The sequence below is a fragment of the Desmodus rotundus genome, chromosome 6, assembly GCF_022682495.2.
Source record: "Desmodus rotundus isolate HL8 chromosome 6, HLdesRot8A.1, whole genome shotgun sequence".
Taxonomy (NCBI): Eukaryota; Metazoa; Chordata; class Mammalia; order Chiroptera; family Phyllostomidae; genus Desmodus; species Desmodus rotundus.
The window spans coordinates 113,747,896-113,769,098 of NC_071392.1; the positions used below are offsets into that span (position 1 = coordinate 113,747,896).

The 21,203-nt window shown below is 48.3% G+C and overlaps 1 protein-coding gene across 1 annotated transcript in view; it reads right to left on the reverse strand.

The window, feature by feature from the left end:
- The window catches only part of BPIFB1 (BPI fold containing family B member 1), a 28,450-nt gene extending 16,531 nt beyond the window's left edge, over positions 1 to 11,919 (reverse strand). The window contains exons 1-2 of the mRNA XM_024559892.3: positions 11,811 to 11,919; positions 1,304 to 1,460 (exon numbers count right to left, since the gene is read on the reverse strand). Coding sequence (XP_024415660.2) covers positions 1,304 to 1,418 — 115 coding nt within the window. The 5' untranslated portion in view covers positions 1,419 to 1,460; positions 11,811 to 11,919. The remainder of the gene's footprint in view (positions 1 to 1,303; positions 1,461 to 11,810) is intronic.
- Positions 11,920 to 21,203: the final 9,284 nt, after the last annotated feature.

The window sequence follows — 21,203 nt, forward strand, 5'->3', positions numbered from 1 at the left end:
CAATCCCCTGCTCATAATTCTTTACACAAACTCAGGAGTTGGGCTTCCCATGTGGTTTCTGCCTCCTGACTGGTCCTAACCGACTAACACAGTTGCCCAGTAGGACTGAGCTCCAGCTCTCAGTGGTAGCTGCACTACCTTTGCCTGACTTGTTTCCCACTCTTCTGCTGGTGTTTTCTTTTGTGTGTTTTTTTTTTTTTTCTGAGATCACCTCTAACACCAACCACTTGCAAAGAACTCCTGAACTCAGATTCCGCTGTGGTGACACCCACACAGTGGTTGCTCATCTCGGAGCTCCTCTGGCTTCCATTCCAGGTGCTTGCGATTCACGGTGTGGGCCCAGGGCACCTCTGCCTGCCCAACAGCACCTAGTACTCTCTGCCCCCTGTCCCTATTTGGGGATCCCTCCTCTGGCTACAGCGCCTGTGTGGCCCTGCAGGACCGGGCCCCACCCCTGCCTATCCAGCCCTGGCCCAGGTTCACTGCATGCAGAGGGCTGGTCTCCAAGTGCTTTAGATGGACTTCCAGAGCCAACTGATTATCATTCTCTTAGGGGACGACACTTTGGAGCCGTGGTTTCCAACCAGGGCAATTCTGTTCCCTAAGAAACAGAATGTCTAGAGACATTTTTGGTTGTTTCAACTGGGCTGAGGATGCTGCTAACCACCCTAGATGCACAGGACAGGCCCCTACAATAAAGAGTTGTTTGGTCCACAAAGTCAGAAGCGCCAGGGTTGAGAAACTTGACCACAGAGTTCATAAAGTCCTTGTTACTTCCTGTCCTATTGCATAGTCCCAACACCCTGGTGAGGCAGCCCCCCTTGTTTGTTTCCAGAGGAGGAAACCGAGGCTCAGGGAGTTTCCCAGGGCCACAGAGCTGGAGGGTGATAAAGCTGTGCCTGGGACGCAGGCCGCCAGATTTCCGGCCGAGGGTCTTTGCTCTGGGGGGTTGCACGCTGACTCTTACTCCGAGGAAGTGCTCCGCCAGGGGGGTTTTAGGCAAGGGCAGTAGGAGCGGCAGTTTTATCACACTCAGTGCCACACCCCCCTCTTGCAGGGGGAACCTCAGAGTAGTGGGTTTCCAGAATTGAGGAATTTTACAAGTGTTTCTTGGAATCACAGGCTCTTGGGATCATAGACACTCACAACCTTTATGAGTCACCCACTTGAATCTCACCTACACCTGGGGTCCCAGCCATGCCTTGCACACCCCCAGTGAGGGGAGCCCCCTCCCTCCTTTGGAGAGCTGCTCTACCTGCCCCCTTGCCTTTATGATGCCGAGGGTTGGGCGGCCAAGACTTACTTTCACTGATGACTTCTGGGCCGAGGGTGAGAACTGCAGGAGGGCTGAGGGTGGCTCGGACCAAGGCGGCTGCCAGCAAACCACAGAGGAGGGTGAAGGTCCTTGAGCTGGCCATATTCCTGAGGGTCAGGGAGCAGCAGGTGGCAGCTGTCAGAACCTGGGGTGGGCACAGAGGGCCCTGTTAGCCAGGCAGAGAGGCCAAGGGCAGGTCTACCATGCCTGGTGACTTGGGGCGTGGATTCCAGGAGAGGCTGTTTAGTGAAGTGATTAAAAGAGTGGGCTCCGGAGCCTGACTGGTGGGGTCCACGTCCTGCCTCTGCTGCCAGGTGCTAGTTGTGTGGCCTAGACAATCAACCACTCTGTGCCTCAGTTTTCTCAGCTGGCAGTTGGGTATAATGAAAAAGTGCCCTACTTTATAGCCTTTGGCACTTAAAACACTCAATGGTCCATCTCAGCCAATTCCACCTCCCTGTTTATTCCCTTCCTGCTCTATAAAGCCCCCAGTCATTCCCAGCTGCTTGAAGGTCCCAGAACATACTCTGTTCTTTCTTGTGTTTGTGCCTTTGCCCTTGCTCTTCCTTCTTCTTGTAATGCTTTTCCCTTTCCTTATATACCTGCTGAACTACTATTCATCCTTTAAAACTTTGCCCACATGTTCCTTTCCTCTGTTAGCTTCCTCCTGCAGCCAGAGACCCTGGCCACACACTTGGAGAAGTATCGCTCTGGGGCTGGTGTGTGTCCAGGACAGAAATTTTGGAGGCAGGAAGGACATGAGACTTCAGGTGGGACGCAAAGTGGTAGGAAAGCTGTTTACTTAATCTGCAGTTCTAAAGGGCCTGAGGAAGGACTAGATGGCTGCTTGGAGCCAGGAAGAGAAAGGTGGAGAGAAAGGGAGGCCTGTGGGTGTCTCCTGGGAGAAGAGCTGAGGGTATTCTGGCCCCTTGGCTGTTCTTTCCCCTTCATGGGTAAAACATCAGCACCTGTAACCTGGTCCTGAGCTCCCCAGCTTACACTCTGGCTCAGCCTTCAAGCCCCCATGGAAGCTTCTGCCTCCTGTGGACTGTCCTGCTTAGGGGAGGAAAGATGCTGACCCAGAGGCCTGAGCCCTTTCTTGGTTCAGCACGTGATCTTCTTGTTGCCAAAGACAAACACAGCATCTGGGATACATGTGTCTTCTGTGACCTGGAATAGTGCAAGCTCTTAGAGACACTTGCAATAACGATTCAATATCTGCCTCCCCCACCAGGCCACGAGCTCTGGGAGGGAGCATTGATTCTACCTGCTCCCCATTGTGTCCCCAGCACCCAGCATAGTGCCTGGCACACAGTGGATGTTAAGTAAACAAATGGTTGCTGAATGAATCAATGACCTCTAGGAGCCCTGGAAAATGGGGAATCTGAGCCTGCTGAACTGAAAAGGTCTAGGTCATGGGGACCCCTGTCAAGTCACAGGACCCTGCCATCCCTGTGTGCCAGGAGGCCTGACGGTGAAGGAGAGATATCATGGGCCTCAGAGTCAGACAGACCTGTGCTGGAAGACTGCCTCTACCACTTGCTGGGTGATCTTGGGCAAGGGACTTACCCTTTCTGAGCCTTAGTTTTCTTATCTATAAAATAAGGGATAATAATAATACTTACATTACGGTTGTTGGGAGGATTAAATGAGACAATCCGTGCGTTGCCCAGCATGCTATGAGAGCTCAATGTGTTAGCTGCTATGATTATAATAGTTATTATTAAAAATACTGGGGTCAGAAAGAATGGCCTTGCAGTCAAAGCCAGAAAACAGAGATGACTCCCGGAACCCTGAACATTTGCCCAGGAAGTCCCCCACCCCCACTCTATCATCTTTTCCTTTCAAGCATCTTAGCCCTGTTTCCCCTCCATTGTCTTTGCACATCTCTCTGTCCTCCAATCAGAGACACCCTGGGAACCAAGAGAATGGTAGCATCTGTTCCTGTGGATAAGTGTCTCCTGCCCCAAACCTAGCACCCTACACACACCCACCACATCGTATATTGCCTCCTGGCCTTTGCTTATGCTGTTCCCTTCATATGGGATGCCTTTCTTTTCTCCTTTGTTCAACCAAATTCTCAGTTTCTTAACTGACATGTCACTTCTTCTAGGAAGTCTTCCCTGACTGCCACCCCCCCCCCCCCCCGCCCCATGTCCCTGGGCTTTCCTTGAGCACAGCATATACTGCACTGGCCCATATTAAGGGTTTCCTGAGGGCCAGGACTGTCTGATACTTCTTGTCCCCAGAATCATCCCAGCACAGAGCAATCGGTGTGTGCAGAATGTGTTTATGTCATTGGAATGAGGACAGAGAGAGACTCAGCTGTTCTTATCCCTTAGCACTGCTCTTTGGTCTTCTCAGTAAGGGAGCTGGGCACCTCTCCACCCGCTCTGAGGGTCCTGAGGGAACTTACCCTCAGGGCCAAGTCTCCCTCCTGCTTCTGATCTGACCCCAACGAGTGTCTGCAACTCAGAACCTTGCTGGTGCCCTAGGCTTTCAGTCCCTTCCCTACACTTTTACCTGGATGTGCCGGAGTCCTCAGCTTACTCTTCACCTGGGCAGTGGGTCTGGAAGTCCAGGCTTATATCCTACATACCCTAGGCTGGGCAGTTACCCTTTGCATTTGGGCCAAGGCCTCAGGTTGGGCCAAGGTCTCCAAGGAAAATATTTGTGGCTTCTGTTGAACCACATCCTTGCCTGGAGGCAGTCTCAGGACTCCAGCTTCCTGAGGTTTGGAGAAAGGAGGTCTTGAGCTGTCACGAAGGTTGGGCAGAGTGCTGGAGCACTTTGTAGCTGTGTTTGTAAATGCGCCGAAGTCCTCAAGCTCCTAAAGGAGGGGCCTCTTGGGAGGAACCCTGCATGTCCCTTGGGCACATGTCCAGAAAGTCAAACGCCCCCTTCTGGGCTTCCCAGCTGGCCATGCCCACTGCCCATGGACAATGCCTCTCTGTAGGAGGCCCAAGCCCAGTGCCAGGGCCTGGACCTGCATCAGCTCCTGCTTCCTGCCTGTCAGCTCTGCACATTCGCTGGGGTCAGCAAGCATGACTGTGTCTGTAAAGGCCTGGCATGCCTTGGAACCCACGGGTTGCATGGCCCTGCCTGCAGTATCGCTCAGCTCCCTACAGACTGTGGAGGGTCTCTTCATCCCGGTCGCACCCCTTTCCAGCTCCCAGGCATTTAGCTGTGCTGTGTCCCCTTCCTGGAATGCTTCATTCTCTGGCCTGGCGACCCTGTCTAGGGCAGCAGAGCAGGGGAAGTCTCTGGAGTTTGACTGATGTGGTTCAATTTCTGCTCTTGGGTAGGTCAGCTGTGCAGCTCTGGGATGACTGTTTCTTCTCTCTGAGCCTCTGTTTCCTCACTTGTAAAATGGAACTGTTTTGAGGGTCACATAAAACAATGTGGAATGCTTGGAACATCAGAGCATTTAGTAAATGACAAATGGTTTTATTACTGTTGAAATAATATTGTCGACCTTCAAAGCCCAATTCAAAAGGCAGGATCTGCATACAGTGGCCTGATCTCTGCTCCACCCAGACCTGATATGCTCTTGCCTTCTGGGAGCCCCTAAAGTACTAAGTACTTACTGTCTTGGGGCTTGGATCCCCCTTTGCCTTGAGAGATGTCTGTCTTATCCATCCATCCATCCTTCATTTATTCACTTATTCATCCCAGTCTCCTCTTCAGTCTTCCTCTTTCCACCTCAAACCCCCTACAAAATCCAATTTCCACCCAGTGACCTGAGTTAATTTTTAAAAAACATTACTCAGACCTGGTCACTTCCCTGCTTATTAAACCTTCCAAAGGTCTCTGCAGCTCTTGTGTGAAAAGCCAATCTCTGCGAGGCCCAGCATGGTTGGCTGCTAGCCACCTCTCAGTCCTCATCCCCCATCTCCTCTCCTCTCTCTCCTCTCATTCCTACCTCAGGGTCTTTGCATGTGCTGAGCCTTTCCCCAGGAGTGCTCTTCTCCCAGCCCTTCCCCTGGCTGGCTCCTTCTCATTCACCACGTTTCCGCTTCAGCGTCCCGTCCTCAGAAAGGCCTTTCCTGGCCACTCTGTCTGAAGCAGAGCTCTTTGCGCTCACTGCCCACTGATGGATATCCGCCAGCCCTTACTGAAATCTGAAGACTCATTCGAGGCGCCACTGTCCCTCAGTGCGCCATGGATGTTGTACACCAGGGAGAGGGGCCAGACCACGGTGGAAGCAGGTGGCCAAGAACCAGCTGCATAGCTCTTGTGTCCCTCACGTGGGGTCTCCTGACCCAGACTGAGGTGATAAAAGGGTCAGGAGGGCAAAGGACACGGCTGTTGTCCCTCCTCCCCCTCTCCCAGTGAGGAGAGCAGGGTTGTTTGCCCCCAATGCAAACTTACAGGGAGGGGGCTTTCCAGGGGTGATTTAGGGGCTTGAGGGTCCCTGGAGTTGGGACATGAAATACACTGGATTCTCTTTCTTGCCTGAGACAAGTAGGCTGATTATGAAGTTATGGTGGGGAGCGTGGCTTCTGTGAGCAGAAAACTATGGCTCTTTGCTCCCTCTGGATGGGGTCAAAGCTTATGTATGTGTTTTTCCAAGGGCCTGGTGTGGACCCTGCAGGGTGGAGGTCTGGGGCTGGTTTAAGTCCTTCCCACTCTCATCCCTGGGCAGGTGAGGAAAGGGTGCCAGAGAACCAGGGGCTGGGGCTGGCATGCAGAGTGATCAGTTAGAGAAGCTCTGTCCTTATCTGAGGTTACAGCCTGAGAGGCCTGGTGGGGAGGTTTGAAAATACACCTAATGAAGATGCCCACTCGACTGAGCTCTAAACATTTTTGGCTCCCCAGAGAGTAGGGAGCCATCCATCAGTTAGGGAGAAACCTCTCCTGCCTTTTGCTCTCCTTCCTGTCAGAGATAGGGGAAAGAGTGTGTGTATGTGTGTGTGTGTGTGTGTGTCAGAGGGGTGGGGGAGAGAGAAAGAGAGAGAGAGAGAGAGAGAGAGATGAGAGACTCCTCTCCTTTGTCTCTTTACCAAGCTGGTCCATAGAAGCCTCAGTTAGGGGTGGAGGGAGGAAGTTTGATGTTCAGCTGAAGCTGGACACAGACACAGCAAGGTGGCAGCGTGGAAAAGACCATCTCCAGCCTACAAATAGTGAGGCCTAGCTCAGAGGAAATAGAGGTGGTATTGCCCCCATTTTCCAGATTAGGAAGGTTCTTGGAGAAGGGAAGTGCCCTTCTTCAAGGCCCCACAGCCATAAAATGTGGAGCCAGGATCTGGAGCCCGCTCTGGCTGACTCTGGCACCCGTGCTCTGCCCCTGTGCCCCAGCCGGCCCCATCACCTCCAGCTGGGATGAGGGTCATCCTCTTCTGGGAAGTCTGTGGTTCTGTAGAAAACCAGAAATGGTTTCTAAGGACATGGAAGGTTTGGACAGGTAGAAATCAGGAAGTCTTGTGGACTGTCGCTGACTCTGAAGGCAAGAAGGAAGCCACCTTGAGGAATTCACTTGAGTGGCCTCAAGTCCACAATTTACAAAGGCTCTCTGTTGGCAAAGAGCCCACCAGAATGGCAGAAACACTTCACCTCTTGTTGGCTGGTACTGGCTGGTGGAGAAGCCCTCAGGGTCTGGACTCGGCAGAGGGGAGAGTGTAATGATTGATTAGCAATGTCTGCCATAAGCAGTATAGATGCCTACATTCTTGCTGCAACCACCTGCCTTCTTGTTGAAGTTTTGCATTCCCTTGCAAATATCAAAGAGATAAAAGAGCAAGGAGAAAATCTCTAGACAACAGGGAGTTGGCTAATACCTTTGGGCAAGTCTTCTTATCTCTGGGCCTTAGTCTCTCCAACTGTTAGATAAGAATGTTGGGTTCCTTGATGTTGTGGGTTAGGTAGGTTCAGATAACCTTGGCTTATAGCAGAAGGAGCTGGGTAAATATGCAACTGAGGAACGGTCTGTATTGGGGACAAATTTGTTCTTAGGAAAGCTCATACCCATTGGCCCAGGGTGTGTGTAGGGTCTGTGTGAGGGAGTTGCCCAGTGGTGTAGGCTAGATGAACTGTTAGGCTGCTCATTGCAGCATTACCCGTAATAGCCCGAAAGTGGGACCAGCTTAAATATCCGGCAACAGGGGATTTATTAAATAAATCATTGGCCACCAGGCAGCTGTCCCAAAACAATATAGAGAAATGTATTGAAGGCTCTTAGCAAGTGAAAAAAAGAAATTATTTCCTCTATTTTTTATTCTTTCTTTTTTTTTTTTACTCTAGGAAAATACTGGAAGGAAATGCACCAAAAATGTAACAATGCTTATTTCTTTGTGATGATATCACAGGTGACTCTTACCATCTTCTTTGTATTTTCAAAATAAAAAAAAAATTTTACACTGAATGCATTTTTTGATCAGCAAACAATCCCATGAAATAGCTTGAAAATGCATAAATAAAAGTTGGGTGGAGGACAAAGGATGGGAGGAAGCCTCATTCCTTTCCCAGGGCTGATCCATAGACCCAGGATTCCAGGGGAACACTGCGGTGACGTGGCTGACAGCTGCAACAAAAGCCCAGTCACACTAGTCCCGGAACCACGGGGCACAAAAGACAGAAATCAGAACTGGAAACTCATGGGCATAATCTGTCTTTTGTGGGATAGGAATAGATAAGCTTTAATGCAAACAAACCCTGGCTAAGCCAGACTCCTGGTGGGGTCATGATCAGGGTCAATGCAGGTGAAGGGCTAAGCACTGCGATTCCCATCCATTCGAGCAGCATGTGGTCAGGTGGAGGTCAGCCGGACGTTGGAAAATGCCCTAGGAAAGGGAAACCCAGACAGAGGGACGCATGCTCCCCATTCTCTTTGGTAACTCAGGACTGTGGGACAGACAGATGCATCAGCCAGAAGGTCAGTTGGTCAGTCAGCTAATTGTATTACACACTGTGTGTGGACCCAGTTCTGGGTGCCATGGACATAGCAATGAGCAAACAACCCCCTGCCCCATGTCCCCCTCAAGGGCTCACATTCTCTTCAGGAGACGGAGTGAGCCAGAAATGGACAAAGAAATATAAACACATAGAGCTCCATCGTCTCAGTTGTGGGGACAGAGAACAAAAATAAACAACATGTATGGAAGGCTGGAGCTCTACCACAGAATATTATGAGAGTTGAAGTGGTTTGAGCTTCAACTGGATGCTCTCCTCCAACATCACACACACACACACACACACACACACACCCCTCCTGTGTAAATCTCCTTGTTCGACCTTTACATTTCACATGTTTGACGTTGGGAACATACTTTGGGGGTTAATTATGTACAAAGGGAAGGGCTGCCTGAAGTATAGAATAGGAACAACCCTACCATTTCACTACCCACCAGGCTGAACCTCCAGCCCACAAGTTCACTGCTATCAGCTCCATTGTACAGATAAGGAAATGGAGGTGCAGAAAGGCTGGGTGACCTGCTTAAGGTCACACAGCCACTGGGACAAAGGGCCAGGATTTGAACTCTGGTCCATCTGACCTCAAAACTTGTGCTCTTAACCTTTCAGACATCATCTTCCAAACACCTGTTGTCTGTGTCCCGCCTTCCTCTGCAGGCCACATCTGCCTTCGCATTTGGCACTGTCTGCCAATGCTGGATTACTGCTTACTCAACATATGTTTTTTGGTAAAAAAAAAAAAGTTTAATGTTTAAAACTTAAATATACTTGATTTTCTATTTTTTTAAAAAGATTTTATTTATTTATTAACAGGGGGAAAGGGAGGGAGAAAGAGAGGGAGAGAAACATCAATGTGTGGTTGCCTCTCACACTCCCCCTACTGGGGACCTGGCCCAAAATCCAGGCATGTGCCCTGACTGGGAATTGAACCAGCGACCCTTTGATTCTCAGGCTGGCACTCAGTCCACTGAGCCACACTAGCCACAGCTGATTTTCTATTTGTAACAGAAAATTGTATAACCCTACGTCAGCACTATTTCATCCTCATTTTGTGGGTAAGGTTTGGATGAGTCCCCTTCAGGGAGATAAACTATTTTTTCTTTTTTCTTTCAAGGTTTATTTTATTATTTTTTTATATTATATTATATTGATTATGCTATTACAGTTGTCCTGATTCCCCCCCAGCCCTCCTCCACCCAGCACCCTCACTCCCTCAGGCAATCCCCCCCACCCTTGTTCATGTCCACAGGTCATACATATAAATTCTTTGGCTACTCTCTTCCCTATACTGTACTTTACATCCCCATGGCTATTCTGTAACTACCTATTTGTACTTCTTAATCCCCTCTCCTCTTCACTCATTCTCCCCTACCCACTCTCCCATCTCTTTATCTTTAACCTTTGGTATCTTGGGGTGGGCCTCTTTGCATCCATCTTGTTTGGGACTCTCAGCACTTCCTGAATTTACATGTCTATTTCCTTCACCAAATTAGGGAAGATTTCTTTCCTAATTTTTTAAAAATAGATTTCCAATTTCTTGCTCTTTCTCTCCTCCACTGGCATGCCTATGATATGAATGTTGGACCCCTTTGAAGTTGTCCCCGAGGCTGCTTATACTATCCTCATTTTTTTTAATTCTTTTTTCTTCTTGTTCTGAATGGTTGTTTTTTGCTTCTTTATGGTCCAAATCACTGATTTGATTCTTGGCTTCATCCACTTTATTGTTGTTTTCCTGTAAATTGTTCTTTATCTCAATTAGTGTATCCTTCGTGTCTGACTGGAACTTTTTTATGCTGCTAAGGTCCTCGCAAATTTCCTTGCGCATCCTGATAAGCAGTGCTTTGAACTCTGCATCTGATAGGTTGCTTATCCCCATTTCAGTTAGCTGTTTTTCTGGAGTTTTGATCTGTTCTTGCATTTGGGCCACGTTTCTTTGTCTCCTCATTTTCAGCCTCCCCATGTTTGTTTCTATGTATTAGGTAGAGCTGCTTTGACTCCGTGTCTTGATAGTGTGGCCTAATGTAGTGGGTGTCCTGTAGGGCCCAATGGCACAGGGTCCATTGGCACAGTGTAGGGTCCCTATCACTCAAGCTGGGTATTCAAGTTGTGCCCTTTGTGTGGGCTGAGTACACCCTCCTCTTGTAGTTGAGCCTTGGTTGCTATTGGTAGATCAATGGGAGGGATTTGTCCAAGCCAGTCAGCTGTAAGGACTGGCTGTGATCACTGACCACCAACTTCCCCCGTCTGTGAAGGATGAGCTGTGCAGGGGCAGGGTGGTGGTGCTCAGACATGGTCTGTAGCCGTCCATTGGGTGGGCTGGCTCCTGGGGTTTCCCAGGTGGTGCAGGCCAAGATTAGCTCCCACCTGTGTTTTGCTCACGGTCCCCCCTCCCTGATTCATAAAGCAATCTGTGATGGCTGCTTCTTGTGCTGGGCTTGGATATTTCCAAGTGAAGCCAAATTGTGAATCTAGGCTGCTAGTTCTGGGCCTGGGACTCACAAAAGCCAGCTGTTTCTTGTTTGATAGGATTTAGGAAGTTGTGAAGCCTGAGCCAAGACCAGTCATTCATATGTAAAAGTAGCTTGGGTTGGCCCATAAATTGGGTGGGGCTGATCTCTGGGGATCTCCAAGGTGAGTCGAACTGTTAGCCAGGCATTGATGGAATCTTAGATATGGCACTAATCTGCCTGCTCTGTTGGGGAAGGGCCCAGAAAAGGGACAATGGCCTCTGCTTGCCTTGATGCCAGATACCTCAGCCTCACCCTGCATGCCACTGGTGCCCCTCAAGCTGCTTCCTTGGCACTGCAGCCCAGAGAGAGTGAGTCTGAGTAGGTGAATCTGTGTGTGGGTTCTTTAAGAGGAACTGCTTGGGGTTCCAGAAGTTTCTTCCACTGACTCGATCCCCATTGGTTTTTGCAGCCAGAAGTTGTGGGGACTTGTCTTCCTGGGAGGCCTGGGTGTGGGGTTGGGACTCCTTGGTCCCAAGTTATCCCTCCCGAAGTTCTATCCACTACACGTGGATGTGGAACCAGCCTGTTCTGCATCTGCGCCCCTCCTACAAATCTGGGTGGATGTGGTTTCTTTAATTCCATAGTTCTCAGACTTCCTTTCAACACGATTTCTGTCAGTTCTGAGAGATGGTTGTTCTATACTTTAGTAGTAATTTCTATTGTATTCTTATTTGAGAAAGAGAGGGGAAGGGAGAGAGAGAGCCTACAAACCGGGCATGTACCCTGACCAGGAATTGAACCAGCGACCTTTTGGTTATAGGACACCGCTCCAACGAAGCCATGCTGGCCAGGGCCTACGTACTTTTTCTAGAGTCATAGTGAAAACCAACAGAAATGTGCTGTTGAGCTGTGGCCCTGCAGCCTGCTCGAGGCCCCTGGAGACAATAGCCCGAGCTTGGAGAGTTGTCAAAGACACACTAGCATCCTGCTGAGCCTTTCATATCGGAAGGATTAAGAATAGGAAGGCCAATTGTTTTCTCCCACTGAGGAAAACTCTGCACCAAGCTACCTATCACTCATCCAGAAATGCTTCAGAGCCCTTTCTGAGTGTGCGAGCCAGATTACACATCTCTTACCTTGTGGGCAGCCGTGTCCTCTGGCAGTGGAGGCTCTGAAACACAAATGAAGTGTGTTCTCGAAACTCTTTGCACCTCTTCCAGACTTGCAACCTGCCTGGACTGCAAATGTCTTGCTCTTCACTTATATGGACTCCCAGGGACTGGGAGGGGAGGACGGGGACCCAGTGGGCACCTCCCGTGAAGTCACCCACATAGGATTAAGTTCCTATGCTAACATTTACTCAGTCACCCAGTTCTCTAGAAGAGGAGAAAGAGGTAATTAGTGGGTAAACAAGGAGACCTATCTGAAGGTGGGAGCATCGTGGGAACTCATTTCAATGTGTTCCTTCACGTTGGATGGGGACATTCAGGACGCCTCTCTGCCCCTGTTCCCCCCTCCCCATTGCATTCTGCTTCTCTGCACTTTCAGAGTCTGCTGCTCTTGATAGAGGAGGTCGTTCTTGGGTCTCTTTCCATAGGGGGCTTGATTTCTGGCCTGTTTCCACTCATCCCCCACCTCCATCTCTCACCTCCTGAGTGTCCCCACAAGTGGAGTCTCTGATCTCCCTCATCTTCACCTCTACTACCTGGCCTCTCCTCAGGGCTCACCAGTTATTGACTGGGGCAGCTGCCACAGCCTCCCCTCTGGCCTCCTTGAGTCTGGCCTGGCCCCCTCAAATTTCCTCTCCACACTGTAGCCAAAGCCATCTTCCCTCCCTCCAATCCTTCCTTATGAAAGTTTTCAGACACAGAGCTGTCTACTCACCACCCAAATTCTGCCCGTCCAACTTACTTGCATGATGCATTTCAACCCAAGTTGCAGATGTCAGTACCCTCCCCACTAAGTTCTTCAGGTCAAGTATCATTACCTGGAGTTCAACATTTGCCTGCAGTTGGGCTTTCAGCTCAGAGGAGGCCAAGGTACACCTTTCTCTGGTCTGAGTTCATCTAACACTAACTACATCATGGCTCCTCCACGACACCCAAGTTTAACCCAACAAAACCAAAATCATGTGCTGGTAGGGAGGTGGGTGCTATGTCTGTCCTGGCCCTCAAGGTCTGTCTCCAGCCCTGGCTGGTGTGGCTCAGTGGACTGAGCACGGGCCTGCAAACCAAAGCATTGCTGGTTCAATTTTTAGTCCGGGCACGTGCCTGGGTTGTGGGCCAGGTATCCAGTAGGAGGCGCATGAGAAGCAACCACACACTGATGTTTCTCTCCCTCTCTTTCTCCTTCCCTTCCCCTCTCTCTAAAAATAGATAAGTAAAATCTTTTTTTTTTTAAATAAAAGGTCTGTCTCAAAAATCGTTGATGATGACATTGTTCAGACAACTGGGGACTGGAGGGCTCTGGGGATTACAGTGGACGTGACTACTCAGAACAGATAGGCCCAGACTGATGGGCCCTTCTGCTTCCGTCCTGATTCTCCCAGCCCTCACAGAGCTGTTCACCAAAAGAAGCAGAAAAACATTAAGCACAGTGGGAATATCACTTTTGATAAGATTGTCAACATTGCCTGACAGATGTGGCTTCGATCTTTAGCCAGAGAACTCTCTGGAACCATGAAAGTGATCCTGGGGACTGTCCAGCCTGTGGGCTGCAATGGAAAACATTTTAATCTGGTGAGGCCACTGTGGAAAACAATATGGAATTTCCTCAGAAAACTAAAAATGAAACTGCCCTTTGACCCAGCAATTCCGTTGCTGGGATTATACCTTAAGAACACTGAAACACCAATCCAAAAGAACCTGTGCACCCCAATGTTCATAGCAGCACAATTTACAATAGCCAAGTACTGGAAGCAACCAAAGTGCCCATCAGCAAATGAGTGGATCCAAAAACTATGGTATATTTACACAATGGAATTCTACGCAGCAGAGAGAAAGAAGGAGCTTATACCCTTTGCAACAGCATGGATGAAACTGGAGAGCATTATGCTAAGTGAAATAAGCCAGGCGGTGAGGGACAAATACCATATGATCTCATCTTTAACTGGAACATAATCAATAGAAGAAAAAAGCAAGCAAAATATAACCAGAGACATTGAAGTTAAGAACAATCTAACAATAGCCAGGGCGGGGGGGGGGGGGGGAAAGTGGGAAGAGGGGATTACAGGAACTACTATAAAGGACACATGGACAAAACCAAGGGGGAGGGTGGAGGTGGGGGAGGGAGGTGGGTTCACCTGGGGTGTGGTGGAGGGATGGGGAGAAAAGGCATACAACTGTAATTGAATAACAATAAAAATTAAAAAAAAAAAAGAAAACATTTTAATCAACACACAATGAAAAACACAGATCTTAAGTGACCTTTTGCTGAGATTTGACAAATACATACATCTGTATGTATGTATCAAACCCCTAGTAAGATAACAGAAATTCATCATCACCCCCAAAAGTTTCCTTATGCAGCTTTCCAGTCCATTTCCTCTGGACCCTCCACCATGGAAGTAGGTTCTGATTCTTTTCTTAACCACCAAAAATTGGTTCTGTCTATTCTCGGTCTTCCTGTAAATGGAACGTACAGTATATACTCTATCGTGTCTGGCTTCTTTCTCTCAGCCTAATGTTTTTGATATTTATCCACAGGTTGCAGCTATTGGTAGGTCCTCCCTTTATACAGATGCACAATATTCCATTGTGTGAGTCCATTACAGGGTGTTTATTCATCTTCTTCCTGTTGATGGACACCTGAGCTACTTCCAGTTTGGGATTATTAGGAATACAGTTTCTATGGAACATTTCAAGACAAATCTTTTTGTGAATAAATGTTTTCATTTTTCTGAATTGGAATTGCTGGGCTACAGAGCAGGGGTTCGATTACCTTATGAGAAAAAATCAGAACATTTCCCAAAGTGGTTGTACCATTGAACACTTCTGCCTGGAGTGTGCAACAAGAGCTCTGGTCGCTCTACTCACACACCAACACGTGGCGTGTTGAGTGTTTTTATTTGTAGCCCTTCTGCTGGGAGTGTCAGGGATGTCTTTTCATGAAGTACGTCCTTGGCTCCGAGGACTCAGGAGAAAGTCCAGCTCCGAGCCTTGGCTCTGGGCACCCCCAGGTCCAGCCCTTCTCTGCCCAGCCTTGCCTTCTCCGTCTCCCACTTAGTTTTCTGCCTCTATTGACCTGAGGTGCTTTTTGTTTTTTCTTTTTTTTTTTTATGCAACAGGTCAGTTCATTTTTCTCTGCTTTTACATGGGCTGGTTTTTCAGCCTGGAGTGTGATCCTGCCATCACTTATCTGATGACATCACAGTTGTCTTTTTAGGCTCATCTAAGATGTTACCTTTTCCAGGAAGCCTTCCTGGACCTCTCACTCAGAGGAAGTCACTCCCTCCTCAGTGCCGTGAGGGTACTTTCTAGTTTCTTCTCCTGCAGCTCTGATATCCCTGTTCTGTAACTGTCCCACCGTCTGCCAGGGGTGTCCCATCTGTGGCCCATTGGCCACATGCGGCCCAACACAAAATCGTCAATTTACTTACAATCTTTTTTTTTGCTCATCAGTTTTCGTTAGTGTTTGTGTATTTAACGTGTGGCCCAAGACAGCTCTTCTTCTTCCAGTGTGGCCCAGAGATGCCAAAAGGTTGGACACCCCTGCCGGGTCTAGACTGTGAACACTGTGAGGGAAGACACCTGTCTGACTCACCCCTGTGTCCTCAGCACCCAGCACGGGCTCTACACACAGTAGGAGCAGAATCGACAGTGGCAGCAGCGGCCACGGGAGTAGCCGCTGACGTCTGTTACGTGCTCACCTGGGCTGGGCTTGTGAGAAGCACGGCAACTCCCTCATTTAGTGTTCCCCGCAACCCCACGAGGCACAGCTACTCCACCCCTGTGCCAGGTGAGGAAACCAAGGCTCAGAGCGGCGAAGAGGCTTGCTCTGGGAAACAGCCAGGACTTGTCAAAGCTGGGATGTATCTGGGCACCTTCCTACCATTCAGGCATCTGCTCAGATGTCCCCTCCTTGGAGGGGTTGTCTTACAATCTCTCTGCATTACATGCTCCCATTTTTTGACTTGCTGCCATCACAGCCAGCAATGATCTTTTTCACGTATTCGCTGATGTGCTCCTCACCTGCACCCCACTCCCAACAGTGAGCTCATGAGAACTGCAACTGTATGTCCACTATGTCGCTCCAGCACGCCGCCACATGGTGTGGCACACAGTAGGGGCACAATAAGTGCTGGCTGGAAGCGCAGCAATGGGCACCAGTCGTTGCACCTTTTTTTTTAAGTTTAAGAAAACAGGCATAAAAATGAAACCTAAATCCACTTAATGATTTGTGCATTTTATTCCATATAAATTTTCCCTAAAGAACATAAACAAATGTTGAACTCTAGTTAATGAAATGCATCCTGAAGTATTTAAAGATAAAGTGAACTACTATCTGTAATTTACTTTGAAACGCATTAAAATAAGATGGTTGGATGGATGGAAGGCTCAGTAGACAGGCAGCTACATGATAGGGCAAGCATAGCACACTGTTAATTATAGAATCTAGGTAGTAGACATATGGGTGCTTGTACTGAAGTTATTTCGAAGTTCCCGTATGTATGAATATTTTTGTAATAACACATTGGGGGAAAAGTCATGCAGGTACAGGATTAAACTCCATCAGTATAGAAGGATGGTGAATGAGCAGACGGACATACAGCCTCCTCATCCCCGACCCACTCTGCTCCCAGGGGTTTTAGGACCGTAAACACTTCCGCGGCTGCTCTTCCAGAGAGGGCTGCTTCTGCACTAATCACAGGAGGATCGAACAGCACTGTGTGTTGTGCCTCGTTCCCCCATGAATGTGAATGTGTCCTGGAGATTTTTCCACGTCAGCACATACAGTTTCAGTGTTTTGTTTCCCAGGCTGTGCCCTGCCACGACTCTTCCCCTTGTCTCCAGGAATGGGCATCTCGCTCACATGAGTTCACTCCCCCATCAGGGCCCTGGTGGTGCCTCCCAGGTATTTCTGTGGCCGCGCTGACCACTCTGTTATGAAAGGGAGCATGAGAACACACCATGGAGTGTTTTGCCTTGAGGCGCAGGGGCTGGCCTCTTGTCCCTCAGAAAGTTAGTCATTGGCTGTGGATTGTCCCTCAAGGGGGTGGGAGACTCCTGTGAGCTGAAGGCAATTCCCTAGAGAAGCGGGAGGCTGTGAGTTGGTGGTGTTCAACACTGACAGCTCCTGGGGGTTAGTGCCCAGTAGGGGAGATCTCGCTGGGGCAATGCCGGTGTCCACAGTCCACTTCTTGCATTGCTGGAATCGACTTGCTTTTCCAAGTAAGTTCACTCTATCCAGGCCCAGCTGCTCCAGGACTCCGGTTGGCCATAGTTGTGTACTGAATTGCATCCCCCCAAACTGATATGTTGAAATCCTAACCCCCAGGACCTCAGAATGTGCCTGTATTGGGAGATAGGGACTTTACAGGTGATTACATTCAAACGGGGCTATTAGAGTGGGACTGATCCAGTCTGACTGGGACCCTTATGAGGAGAGGTGATTAGGGTGGCACCCAGAGAGACAGCGGGGGCATGTATGCATGACTGAGGGGCGACCGTGTGAACGGGCGGTAAGAGGGCAGCTGCCCACCAGCCAAGGAGAGAGGCCTCAGAGGAAACTGATCCTGGCGGCGCCTTGATCTTAGACGCCCAGGCTCCAGGACCGTGGGAAAATAGATTTCTGTTGGTTAAGCCATCCAGTCTGTAGCATTTTGTGATGGTGGCCCTAGCGAGAGTCATAATTTATGGGAAACTTACAATGCTAAGCCCCGTTGAGTCACCAGGCCTTAACCGATCCTCATGATCTTCCTCCTCTGCTCTCCATTCTGTTTGTCCTACTTCTCAGCCCTTCTGCTGGCCCAAGTGGCTGGTTGGCCACTTGAATGGATGGAACTCATTGTTGGTCCCTGCTGCTGACAGGCCATACGTTGAGTGATATTTATTGTGATAGACCAGCCTTGGTGTCCCCAGTCTTTAAACTTTGTTTCTTCTAGGTCCCTGACTAGACTATTAAGTCATTTGCCTCAGCCTATGACACTATAAATATCTGTCCACTTCTCTCTTTTCTCAAAGTGGATGACCGAGTGTGCAGCCTGCAGCTTTGCGCGCTGGGAGGATTTCCTCTCGTTCCTGCCTTTCTGAGTCACTCCGAGTGGGGCTGTAGTGGAACAGCAACCATTTTGGGCTTATACCAACCTGCTGAGCTGACCCATCCATGAACAGAGCTCAGGGCTTTTCCCTCCTCCATCAGCTGGTCATGGCGAATGCCTCACTGGTGTAAACTGAGATAGAGGTGTCAGTGCAACAGTGGGAAGCAACATGGGCCACATGGGCGGTCCCGGCCACCTATTCGTGCAGCTTACTTATGCCCACTGGACCTTCTCGAGCCCAAATTAGATGTACCACTTCCACCTGATGATGGATTGTTGTCAGTCCTGCCTGACCTCTGACTTGGTGAATAACAGTGCCTAGTGCATGATGGGAAGTTCTGGCTGCACAGTCACTTGAGTGAGGCCTATGGCTGTGTGCCTCTTCTCTACCAGAGCCCAGGAACATGTCCAGAGCTGTTTTTCTAATAGCGTACAGTTCTCCGCTGAAGATTGCATGACCTCGCTGCAGAACTTTAGCAGTCTTCTCTGTGCTCACTTACTGGGGTTTGTCAGAAAAGCCACCATGGCATCTTCATCTAGCACAGGTACTTCTAGTGCCATGAGTCTGCCCGACCACATGGCTCAAGTGACAGCGCTGCTTGGGCTTCAGCCTGGAGCTGCTGCACAGCCATTTCTTGCTCCGCCCTCCCCCCTACTCCTTAAAACTAACACAGAAGAGATGCTCAATAAGTACTCCCCTCTGGGGGGGAGGGGATGGAATACAGGTTGAGAGTTATAAATGCAAATGCTTGCAGAGTAAGGTTACCAGAAAAAACACAGGAAGCTCATTTAAATTTGAATTTTAGATAAAAGAGGAATAATTTTTTAGTTTTAGTAGGTGCCATGCAATTTTGGGGAATACTTACATTAAAAATTATTCATTGTTTATCTGAAATTCAGACTTAAAAGGGTGTCTTAAATTTTTATTGGTAAATTTTGGCAACCCTATTTTAGGGGCCAAGCATTTAATAACATAAGATGACTTGATGTGATGAGGGTGGGGAAGGTGGTGAAAGCATTTATAATCAGCGCCCAGCTGGAGAATAATCAGCATTTAAAGTAATTTAAAGTAAAAATGAAAAACTATGTGTCAGAGTTGGCTGGATGCTCGTGAATTTGTAACCCTGGCAAAAAGCTTGGGCTCTAGTTTGACTTCCAGAATTTGAATCCTGGATCCACTGCTCACAAGTTGTGTGATCTTGAGCCTTAGCATCCTCATGTTTATGAGTATTAAATAAAATCCTGCATTTAAAGGACTGAGCAAGGTGCTGGTCTCATCATTAATACTAAATAAATATTAATCTTCAAGCTGATTGCTGGGTTGCAGTGCAATAGCCCCCTCTAGTGGTCACATGACATATATGCGAGCGCTGGTGCAAGGCTAGGATCCTGGAGGTCTTCTCGGCTCCAGGTATCTGGTAGCCAGGCTAGTCAGGCATTGCAGGACCAGTCCGTAAGCTCCCTACGTTCCAGTCATTCACATGCTACCTTTACAATTTATGCCACATACCAGCCACCGTAAACTTTATTTACTAATTCTCCTTCATTCTCTTTTAAATTGTGTCACTATCTTTAAAGAAATCCATTATAATAGGAAATGTTACAATTTTCAGTTAAAAGCCCAGCATCAACTTTGAGAAATAGAAGTTAACCACAAGTGGATACAAGTGAAACAGAAAAGTGTTCAGTTTTCCAGGATATTGTAGTGAGAAGAATAATTGGAGGATCTCTCTCTTCCCAGCTCCCCCTCCCCCAGCGATGAAATGAGGCCCAAATAATTTGCTTCAGATGCTGTTCCGGGAAGTAGTTGGCGTGAATGACGACAACAGCTATGTTTCTTGAAACCTCACTATGTGCCAGGCACTGTGATAGGCCCATGTTTTACATGCATTAGCTGATTTAATCTCCACAAACTCCTTCTGGGATGGGGGTGTTTGCAGACAAGGAGACTGGGGCTCAGAGTGTCTGGCCAGGGGAATGTGAAGGAAGTGATGTATGCATGCTACTTTTCAGCCTGGCCCTTAGTGATGTCCTGCCCATTTGCCAGTTTCACTGCACTGTCTTGGTGACCTTGGAGGTTGAGCATTTCAGATGGCGTAGCTCCGAAATGGAGCATGAAGTAAGTGTGTGAGTGAAGCATCCAACTTTATAGTGTTAGGCCACTGGGGCTTCAGGGCTCCTTTGTTACTGCAGCACAGACTTGCTCTGTTCTGACTAATACCGTGGAAATTTATATTCCATTTTTTAAAAAGTGAGCAAATTCTGAGACATTACTATTGAGGATAATTATTAGAAGAAGGAAATGGGGAGTTGGGAACAGGAAAGAGAATGAAACCAGGTGGTAGAGAAACAGTTGAGGTGTGATGACGAAGACTTAGGAATGAAGAAGGAATCTGAGAGACAGTATACCCAGACTGTTGTGAGTAAAGAGGGTTGGGGGGCATAAGAGAGGTAAAACAAGTCAAGTTGTGAAGTGTGAAATTAATGATCAAGCAGAGATGTGAAGCTGTTGTAACGGCAAGAACTCAGACACATTTCCTCCTTTCCACTGGCTGACATTTAAGACAGGTGTGGCTCTGAATGGCTAGTCATTGCAAATGACTTGCCTTTCTCCTTTCCTTTGGAGAACACCTCCGCTAGGTAGGACCTGGGCTTGATGGGGCCAGTGACTGCCCTCTCGTGGTCCAGAGGGTTCATGGTTATGGTGAGAACCACAGTCTTCACTCCCGCCATGGATCAACTCCAACTCACTGAAAAATGTTGATATTCACCCTGTGTGTTCATTGGAGTCTTTAGTGGCCTCTGTAGAATATGCGAGTAAATGCCACTGGATGAGGCAAGATCACAGAGCCCAGGATGATTGATATATTTATTGATCCAATTCCTCCCAGATTTTTGTAAGCCTTTGGTTAATTTCAAGAGTTCTAAAAAAGTTGGTTCTTATCATGTATTTTTTATTTTTTGCCATTTTTCTCATTGCTTTTATGCAGGAGAGAATTTTCAGAGGTCTTTAATCTACCATTTTCACTGACATATTTTTAGAGAGTTTTTAAAAAATGTTAAAATGCCACTATATAAAAGTCATAAATGTATTCTGATTAACCTGCTATCTCTCTGACTGTTTTGTATTCAGGGATCTTAGACTAGTTACTTAGGGACTGAAGTCATTAGGGGAGAGGAAAGAACCATCTGTGAGCTACAGTAAGATGTCCTGGGGAGCAGTGGGAAAATGGTCCAGAGATGGGTAGTGGCTGTGTGTCCAGGTCGGAAC